The sequence below is a fragment of the Rhincodon typus genome, chromosome 4, assembly GCF_021869965.1.
Source record: "Rhincodon typus isolate 14 chromosome 4, sRhiTyp1.1, whole genome shotgun sequence".
In the NCBI taxonomy this organism is placed as follows: Eukaryota; Metazoa; Chordata; class Chondrichthyes; order Orectolobiformes; family Rhincodontidae; genus Rhincodon; species Rhincodon typus.
The window spans coordinates 68,155,542-68,166,538 of NC_063335.1; the positions used below are offsets into that span (position 1 = coordinate 68,155,542).

The following is a 10,997-nucleotide window of genomic DNA, read 5'->3' on the forward strand; positions in this document are numbered from 1 at the left end:
CACTGAATTGTTCCTCGACTGGGAGGGAACACTGCTGCCTGGCTGTTGTCGAGTGGTGTCCGTTCATCGATTGCCATAGTGTCTGCATGGACTTGCCAATATACCATGCCTCAGGTATCCTTTCCTGCAGCTTATGAGGTAGATAACATTGGCCGAGTCACATGAGTACCCACTGTATACGTGGTGAGTGGCATTCCCATGTGTGATGGTAATACCCATGTCGATGATCTGGCATGTCTTGCAGAGATTGCCGTGGCGGTGTTGTCTGGTGTTGCGGTCGCTGTTCTCCTGAAGGCTGGGTAGTTTGCTGCAAATAATGGTCTCTTTGAGGTTTGGCGGTTGCTTGAAGGCAAGAAATGGAAGCATAGAGATGGCCTTGGCGAGACATTCATTGTCATCAATGACATGTTGGAGACTGCAAAGAACATAGCGTAGTTTCTCCGCTCTGGGGAAGTACTGGACAACAAAGGGTACTCTCTCAGTCATATCCCATGTCTGTCTTCTGAGGCGGTCTCTATGATTCTCACCGTGACATGTTGGAACTGGCGACTGATGAGTTGAGCATTGTATCTCGTTCTTATCAGGGAATCTTTCAGCATCTGTAGGCATCCACCGAGTTCCTCCTCGTCTGAGCACATCCTGTGTATATGCAAGGCTTTTCCACAGCGGATGGCTCCTTTAACATGTTTAAAGTGGAAGCTACGGAAGTGAAGCATCGTGAGATTATCCATGGGCTTGCGGTAGAGTGAAATAGTGAGATGTCCATCCTTGATGGAGATGTGTGTGTTTAAGAATGAGACTGGTTCTGAAGAGTCGTCCATGGAAAGTCTGATGGTGGGATGAAACTTTGTGATATCGTTGTGTAGTCGTTATAGTGATTCTTTGCTAGGAGTCCAAAGAACGAAGCTATTGTCGATGCATCTGGTGTATATCATTGGTTAGAGGTCATGCGCAGCGAAGAGGTCTTGCTTGAACTTGTGCATGAACATGGTGGCGTATTGGGGTGCAAATTTGGTCCCTATGGCTGCTCCATGTGTCTGGATGAGATGTTGGTTGTTGAAGGTGAAGACGTGGTCAAGGATGAAGCAGATGAGTTGTAGAATGGCGTCTGGAAATTGGCAGTTGTAGGTGTTGAACACTGAAGCTGTTACAGGATCCTGGTGTAGAGTGTCAAAATGTCCATTGTGACGAGGAATGTTCCTGGTTCGACTGGTCCGTGATGCTATACAAACCATTGTACAAGGAACCCCCAGCTTCTCTCACGACACTACAGAGCTCTTACATAAACTCACCACCCATGGGCCAGTCGAACCAGGAAAATTCCTTGTCACAATGGACATTTCAGCACTCTACACCAACATCCCCCACAACAACAGCATCGCTGTAACAGCCTCAGCACTCAACACCAACAACTGCCAGTTTCCAGGCACCAACCTACAACTCATCTGCTTCTCGATCTTCCTTGACCACAATGTCTTCATCTTCGACAACCAGCACTTCATCCGGAACAGCCATGGGGCCCAAATTTGCACCTCAATACGCCAACATGTTCATGCACAAGGTCGAGCAAGACTTCTTCGCTGCACATGACCTCCAACCAACACTATACACCAGATGCAACAACAACATTTTCTTCCTTTGGACTCACGGCAAAGAATCACTGAAACGACTACATAACGATATCAAGGAGTTTCATCCCACCATCAAACCTACCATGGACTACTCTTTAGAATCAGTCTCATTCTTGGATACATGCATCTCCACCAAGGATGGACACCTCAGTACTTCACATTACCGCAAGCCCATGGATAACCTCACGATGCTTCACATCTCTAGCCACCACTCTAAACACGTTAAAAGAAGCCATCCCCTACGAAAAAAAGCCCTGCGTACACACAGGACGTGCTCAAACGAAGAAGAATGCGACGGACACCTACAGATGCTGAAAGATGCCCTCATAAGAACAGGATACGATGCTCAACTCATCAATCGCCAGTTCCAATGTGCCACCAGGAGCAACCACAAAGACCTCCTCAGAAGACGGGCACAGGACATGACTGAGAGGGTACCTTTCATCATCCAGTACTTCGCCGGAGCGAAGAAACTACGCTATGTGCTTCGCAGCCTTCAACATGTCATCAATGACAATGAACGTCTCGCCCAAGGCCATCTCTATGCTTCCATTTCTTGCCTTCAAACAACCACCAAACTTCAAAGAGACCATTATTTGCAGCAAACTACCCAGCCTTCAGGAGAACAGCGACCACAACACCAGACAACCCTACCACAGAAACCTCTGCAAGACATGCCATCGATCATTGACATCGATACTACCATCACACATGGGAACGCCACTCACCACATATACAGTGGGTACTCATGTGACTTGGCAAATGTTATCTACCTCATACGCTGCAGGAAAGGATGCCCCAAGGCATGGTATATCAGCAAGACCATGCAGATGCTACGACAACGGATGAACGGATTCCGCTGAACAACGGCCAGGCAGGAGTGTTCCCTCCCAGTCGGGGAACACTTCAGTAGTAAAGGACATTCGGCCTCTTATCTTCAGGTAAGCATTCTCCAAAGCGGCCTTCGAGATACATAACAATGCAGAATCACTGAGCAGAAACTGATAGCCAAGTTCCGTACCCACGAAAATGGCCTTAACGGTGTTCTTGAGTTCATGTCGTGCTATATGTAACCCCACCATATTGTTCTGTTTGCAAAATCTTCCTTACTGTTCTGTTTTGACACCATCACCTTAATAACTTATCATCATCACTCTATACCTTAATTAGTTTTGAATTACTTGTTACTTTGGTTAGACCCTCGTCATGAGACTCTTATACCTATCATGTTATTCCAGCCATTTGGTTTGTCTCTAGCACCATCTTATTTTTGACTTTTGTAATTATCTCTCTGCCTTAACATATCGGTTCATAGGTCATCCCTTCATTTGCTATTCAACTGTTCACACTTTACTCACACCGTTTGACACTCTTGATCACCTGCAAAAACTTGTTATTAAAGCCTGTTGACACTCCTCTCACACCATTTGCACTACCTTTTGACACTCTTAATTACCTGGCGTTATCTTGCATATATCTCTCCACTTATAAATTCAGTGTATGTGCGCTTCCCTCCACTTCACCCGACAAAGGAGCAGCGCTCCAAAAGCTTGTGTCGTGTGACTTCTGACTTTATTCACCCCAGTCTAACACTGGCACCTCTACATCATTGCTGCAATTGGATATGGACTGCTTGATTATCTAAGGCATTGTGCATGGTGCTGAAAATTGTGCAATCATCAGTGAACATCCCATTTCTGACCTTATGATGGAGGGAAGATCATTGATGAAGTAGCTCAAAATGGATAGTCTAGAACCTGAGAAAATCCTGCAGCGTTGCCCTGTGACTGAAATGATTGGCATCCAACAACCAAAACCATCTTCCTTTGTGCAAGATGTGACTCCAGCTAGTACAGTGTTTGCCCTTCGGTTCCCATTGATTCCAGTTTTATTAAGTGTCTTTGATGTCCCATTTGGTCAAATCCTGCCTTAATGGAAGGACAGTCCCTTCTTGAATTTAGCTTGTGTCCATATTTGGATGAAGGCTCTAATGAGGTCAAAAGCTGAGTGGACCCAGCAGAATCCAACGCAGTGCTAATGACAAGCTGTAAATATGTAAATGCTGCTTGATGTGCTTATTAAAAAAAACAACTTACATTACTTTTCTGATGACTGACAACAGGCATTAATTGACTAGGTTGGATTTAACCTATTTTTCACAGACAGGACATAGCTGGTCAATTTTGCATATTACTGGGTAGATGGCAGTGTAACGGCTGTATTGAGCGATTGGCTAGGTAAGCGGCTATTTCTAGAGCAAGAGTGGTTTCCAGGAAAGCCGTCAGCCCGAGCCAGTGACACCGATATCCAACGAGTGAATTAAAACAAAGTAAAAACTCAGCTTCTTTTTTGTTTTAACCTGAGGAAACCTGTCTTGAGTAAATTCTTCATATCCTTAGAAGTAAATATTTGGGCACTTTCAAAATTAAAAAGGCATATTCACTCTAAATTCAAAGCAGAGTTTCATTAAGATCAAATTGGAGGTGTCATTTCATCCCTCTGTTCCTTACCTAACAATACCTGCCAACTTTAAAATGCCTGGTTTCTGCACACACTGCTTGTTGTACACTGACTAATTCTCTATCCACTTGGTCATCATGTCCCATTAATTTATTGGATTTTAGTCCCTTAATCTTCTCGAAAACTCTTTTCCCCTGTCTGTTGGTATTAATTCCTTTTATTTTCTCACTCATGTTAACCCATATGTAACTATCTATTCCTCATTATAAATAGTGTATTCCACAGTGAAAAGACACCATATTTGTTTAACACCTCACTGATTCTTCATTCTGTTGGAAATTGGGGTTCCCTTTAAAGCAGAGCTTTTAGTATTCCATGTTTAGCATTTCCTGTGTAGCATAAGACCTCATTAAACTGTATTACAGTAATAACTAGTTTACATTTGTCGAAGGCTAAAGATTTATCGGGCATCAAACTATTCTGTTTTGAAGAGACATTTTACTTTAACTACTCTCTTGCTTTATACACGCTTGCAAAAGCTCTCATGATCTGTTTTTACATTTCTGACAAGTTTGCACTCATTCTTTATTTATCATCAACTTTCTGATGGCTCTTTACTAATTGCTAAAACATATCCAATCCTCAGACTTGCTATTAGTTTTTTGCAACATTGTAAGCCTCTTCTTTGAATCTAATACTAACTTTAACTCCTGAGTGAGCCATGAGATGAGTCTTTCTTGTTAAGGTTTTGACTTTCAATGTAATGTATATTTATTGAACATTTCAACTGTTGCTTTAAATATTTCTTACTGTTAATTTACCGTCATGCCTTTTAGTCAGTTTACTCAATTAATCTTAGGTAAGCTTTTTACCTATGTAATTGCCTTTTTTAAGTAACGTTTTCATTTATGATTGGAGTAGTTCACTATCAAGTGTTGTCTTATATCGATGATTATATAATGAAGCAAGGTGAATTAGTAATTTCTTAGAAAAAGTTCCAATGAGAAAATCATCATACCATTGAATTCCATGTTAAGCTTAATAATGACATACTGATCACCTTGTAACCATGAATTTGTAGTGGTATTTAGATCAAAATAATTTAACTCCATCTTTTCTTTATTCTTTCATGTGGGAATTGGGCATCACTAGCAAGGAGAGAACTTGTTGCCCTCAAATGACGAAATGATATGGCCTAGCAAACCAGAAGGCAGTTAACAATCAACCGGACTGCTGTAGGTCTAGGGTCACGTGTAGGCCAGAATAGGAAATGATGGCAGATTTCCTCCCCTAAAGAACAGTAATCAGATGAATTTTTACAACAACTCACAATAACTGTTGTGGGCAAAAATACTGAGAGTATGTTTACATTCCAAATTTTTATTAATTGATCATTAATTGTACAACCAAGCGAGGAGTAACTGTGTAAGGAGATGAGAGTAAGAACCGCAGAAGTTTCAAATTGGGACATAACCAGATATTATACAAATACAGCAGCACAAACAAGGATGGCAATTTTCAATTCAATGGATTGACTTCCAATGGTTCCCTAATGGCAATCTCAAGGCCTGGAATAACAATATGGATTATATATTCAAACTCCACAACTGAAATTTGTGAATTTAAATTTGATTAGGTTGAATTTAAAAAAAGGAATAAAAGCAAGTGACAACAAAGCTATTGGGTTGCCAACAGGTTCACTGTTCCTTGGTTTCACATAATACCTGCCACCGTAACACGATTTGCCTGACATTTAACTCCAGACTAACAACAATGTGGTTAACTCTTATCTGACCTCTGGAATGATCAATCAGGTACTCAATCATATCAAACCACTATAAATAAAAAGAATAAAACTGAGCTGACCTAGGCATTAGATTTAAATGCAACAAAAATCAGTAGATCCTGCAAAGTCCATAACTGCATAACAGGAATGACACTATTGAATGATGAGCAATGTCACAGACCTCTCCAGCACCATCTCTGGGTGTACTCTGTCCTAGGTACAGAATAGATCCAAAACAGGTAGAAACCTCATAGGATACAGTCAAGAAGGAGCATGACTGGGATTTCTCAACAATGATTTCAACTCCATGAAGTTTCATAGCATCAGGTGAAGTGTGTAAGGAAGCCATCTATCACCATCTTTCAGTTGATGAAGCACTCGTAATAATGCACATCACCATGGGTAGCTTAATAGCACCACCACTGATGGAGCTAACTTCAAACGTAGACCACACTTTTATATGGGTGGCACGGTGGCTTGCACTGCTGCCTCACAGCGCCAGGGACCCGGGTTTGATTCCACCCTTGGGCAACTGTCTGTGTGGTGTTTGCACATTCTCCCCCTGTCTGCGTGGGTTTCCTCTGGGTGCTCTGGTTTACTCCCACAGTCTTGGATTGGCCATGCTAAAATGCCTGTAGTGTTCAGGGATGTGTGGATTAGGTGGGTTATGGGGGGATGGATCTGGGTGGGATGCTCTGAGGGTCGGTGTGGACTTGTTGGGCCAAAGAGCCTGTTTCCACACTGGAGGGATTCTATGATTTTAGTTGCAGAATGGGCATGTCTGAATTTTGGATGGACTGGAAATGAGTTAATATATGGGGTAGTGACCCTCATTTTTGAGTTGATGAGGCAAATCTGCACATTTGGTGTTGGCCTGATTTTTCTTGATACACACTTCCAGTTTTTACCACTTCCATTTCAGATATACATCAATTCCATCACTTCAACCATCGTCTTTTGACTACTAAATAAATTGTCAGTGTTATAAGAACATAAGAACTAGGACGAGGAGTAGGCCATCTGGCCCTTCGAGCCTGCTCCGCCATTCAATAAGATCATGGCTGATCCTTTTGTGGACTCAGATCCACTTACCCGCGTTCTCACCGTATCCCTTAATTCCTTTATTGTTCAAAAAAAATCTACCTTTTTTTTAAAAACATTTACTGAAGTAGCGTCAACTACTTCACTGGGCAAGGAATTCCATAGATTAACAACCCTCTGGGTGAAGAAATTCCTTCTCAGTTCAGTCCTAAATCTGCTCCCTCTAATCTTGAGGCTATGCCCTCTTGTCCTAGCTTCACCTGCCAGTGGAAACATCCTCTCTACTTCTATCTTATCTATTCCCTTCATAATTTTATATGTTTCTATAAGATCCCCCCTCAATCTTCTGAATTCCAATGAATATAATCCCAATCTACTCAGTCTCTCCTCATAAGCCAACCCCCTCAACTCCGGAATCAACCTAGTGAGCCTCCTTTGCACCCCCTCCAGTGCCAGTACATCCTTTCTCAAGTAAGGAGACCAAAACTGCACACGGTACTCCAGGTGTGGCCTCACCAGCACCTTGTACAGCTGCAACATAACCTCTCTGCTTTTTATTTCAATCCCTTTAGCAATGAAGGACAAAATTCCATTTGCCTTCTTAATTACTTGTTGTACCTGCAGACCTACCTTCTGTGATTCATGCACAAGGACACCCAGGTCCCTCTGCATAGCAGCATGCTGCAACTTTTTACCATTCAAGTAATAATCCTTTTTACTATTACTCCTACCAAAATGTATGACTTCACATTTATTTACATTGTATTCCATCTGCCAGACCTTTGCCCACTCACTCAATGTATCTATGTTCCTCTGCAAAGTTTCACAGTCCTCTGCACACTTTGCTTTGCCACTTATCTTAGTGTCATCTGCAAACTTTGACACCCTACACGTGGTCCCCAGCTCCAAATCATCTATATAAATTGTAAATAATTGCGGTCCCAACACCGATCCCTGAGGCACACCGCTAGTCACTGACTGCCAGCTAGAATAGCACTCATTTATCCCCACTCTTTGCTTCCTGTTAGTCAACCAATCCTCTATCCATGCTAATACTTTATCCTTAATGCCATGCATCCTTATCTTATGCAGTAGCCTCTTGTGCAGCACCTTGTCAAAGGCCTTTTGGAAGTCTAGGTACACCACATCCACTGGGTCCCCATTGTCCACTTTGCTCGTAATGTCTTCATAGAATTCCAGAAGATTTGTCAAGCATGACCTGCCCTTCATGAACCCATGCTGCGTCTGCCCAACGGGACAATTTCTATCAAGATGCCTTGCTATTTCTTCCTTGATAATAGACTCAGGCATCTTCCCCACTACAGAGGTTAAGCTAACCGGTCTATAATTCCCCATCTTTTGTCTACTTCCCTTTTTAAACAGTGGCGTCACATTTGCTGTTTTCCAATCTGCTGGGACTGCCCCAGCGTCCAGCGAATTTTGGAAAATTACCGCCAGTGCACCTCCTATTTCTCCCACCATCTCTTTTAGTACGCTGGGATGCATTCCATCAGGGCCAGGAGACTTATCAATCCTTAGCTCCATTCGCTTGCCCAACACTACCTCTTCCGTAATTATGATTGTTTCCAGGTCCTCACCTACCTTCATCTCTTTGTCTATTACTGGCATGTTATTAGTGTCCTCCACTGTGAAGACCGATACAAAATACCTGTTCAATGCCTCGGCCATTTCATCATATCCCATAACTAAATTCCCCTTCTCATGCTCTAAAGGGCCAACGTTTACTTTAGCCGCTCTTTTTCGTTTTATATATTTATATAAACTTTTCCTATCTATCTTTATATTCTGTGCTAGTTTTTTCTCATGTTCTATCTTACTTTTCTTTATAGCTCTCTTTGTGGCTTTCTGTTGACCTTTAAAGTTTTCCCAATCTTCTAGTTTCATGCTGTTTTTGGCCACTTTGTATGCCTTCTCTTTCAATTTGATAGCCTCCCTTATTTCTTTAGACACCCATGGCAGATTACCCCTTTTCTTACAGTCCTTCCTTTTCATTGGAATATACTTTTGCTGAGCACTTTGAAAGATTGCTTTGAAAGTCCTCCACTGCTCGTCAACTGTCCCACCATAAAATCTTTGTTTCCAGTCTACTTTAGCCAAGTCCTCCCTCATTCTATTGTAGTTCCCCTTGTTCAAGCACAGGACCCTTGTATTGGATTTTATCTTCACACTCTCCATCTGTATTCTAAATTCAACCATACTGTGATCACTCCTTCCAAGAGGATCTCTAACTATGAGGTCATTAATTATTCCTGTCTCATGACACAGGACCAGGTCTAGGATAGCTTGCTCCCGCGTTGGTTCCATTACATACTGTTCAAGAAAACTATCACGGATACACTCAACGAACTCCTCCTCAAGGCTACCCTGACCGAGCTGGTTCGACCAATCTACGTGTAGGTTAAAATCCCCCATGATAATTGCGATACCATTTTTACAGGCATTAGTTATTTCTTTGTTTATTGCCCGGCCCAATGTGATGTTATTATTTGGTGGCCTATAGACTACACCTATCAGTGACTTTTTCCTCTTAGAATTTCTAATTTCCACCCAAATGGATTCAACCTCATTCTCCATAGAACCTATATCATCTCTCAGCACCACCCTGATGGCGTCCTTGAATATCAGGGCTACACCGCCTCCCTTACCTTCCTGTCTCTCCTTCCGAATAGTCTGGTACCCTTGGATATTTAACTCCCAGTCGTGACCATCCTGTAACCATGTCTCCGTAATGGCTACCAAATCATATTCATTCGCGATGATTTGTGCCGTTAACTCATCAACCTTGTTACGAATGCTACGAGCATTCGGGTAAAGTGCCTTTATGCTAGCTTTCTTACTCTCATGATTTCCAACATCTCCAATAATATCTCCCGAGTTATCCTTCCTTTGCGTGAACATGTTCCTGTTATTGCCTTTACTTTGTTCCTTTAGAAATTTCTGTCATCTCTATTCCTGTTGACAAACCTAAATCTGACACATAAACCTAGGAAACTGTTCGTCTACAGATGCCGAATGACCAACTGAGTGTTCCCAGCATTTTCTGTTCTGAGGAAGGGTCACCGGACCCGAAACGTTAACTCTGTTTTCTCCTCCACAGATGCTGCCAGATCTGCTGAGCTTTTCCAGCAACTTTGTTTTTGTTCCTGATTTACAGCATCCGCAGTTCTTTTGTTTTTTTTCTGTTTGCCTCTGCTTTCCTCGAGGTAGGAGCAGTGTCAGTTACTGAATTAACCCGCCCTCCAGCCAGTTGAAGTCAGCATGGAGGACAGCAGTGTTTCCCCGGTGACAGGAAACGGGCTCTCAACTGCTCCATCAACAGCCTATCATTTTCTGTCTGCCTAACACCCCGCCATTGTAAATACCGCGCAATTAACACCTTAAAAAGTACCCTCATACCTTCCTGGTGTTGGACATGCTGCCGCCCGATCCCCTCAGGCCCAAACACAGGTTTCAACCGGCATCACTGGCCTCCGTGTTACGAAAGCAGTGTGGGCGGAGTCAAAACTACGGCTGCGTAAACAAAATTTCAGTTTGACAACACTTTGAGCAAAGCAATTGTTCCTCAACTGTGTCTTGAAATGTGAGGTATTTTAGTTTTGTTGTATAAGGCAGTTAACCTGAATGAGTTAACTTGGAATCTTTGGAATAGCCCACCCACATATATAAACTGCTGTTTCTGAGAAGAGTTAGTCTATTTGTTATGAGTTATGTCATAGCCAGAAGGCATGAAGAGAAATTCCAAAGAAAACTATACTCTTCTTTATGCTGAGTTTAAAATCTCCTTCTTAAAAAAGTGAACACCCTTGCTGGACTGTAAAAAGGTTTTGGCTGATCATATTTCCAGAAGCTGCTGAATCCCCACATTGTATAAACATTCCAGCTAAAACAAACAAAGGATCTTGGAGACAAGCTGCCTGCTTCTATCCAGCTCTGGACAAAGGAAAATATCAATTATTAACTTATGCTAAGGCTTTTTGTCATCTTATTACCCCACAACGGAAACCCTAACGGGGGAGTAAAACTATACTCAGCTTAACAACCTTCTAATTAGCACACTA

At 42.3% G+C, this 10,997-nt stretch overlaps 1 protein-coding gene across 8 annotated transcripts in view; it reads right to left on the reverse strand.

Annotated features, from left to right (window-relative positions):
- The window catches only part of spidr (scaffold protein involved in DNA repair), a 250,462-nt gene extending 239,986 nt beyond the window's left edge, over positions 1-10,476 (reverse strand). For 7 of the 8 annotated variants that reach the window (XM_048595620.1, XM_048595614.1, XM_048595617.1 and 4 more), the window contains exon 1: positions 10,336-10,468. In XM_048595620.1, coding sequence (XP_048451577.1) covers positions 10,336-10,353 — 18 coding nt within the window. In that variant the 5' untranslated portion in view covers positions 10,354-10,468. Of the gene's footprint in view, positions 1-10,335 lie in introns of all 8 variants that reach the window. The other variant, XM_048595618.1, reaches the window with a different exon arrangement.
- Positions 10,477-10,997: the final 521 nt, after the last annotated feature.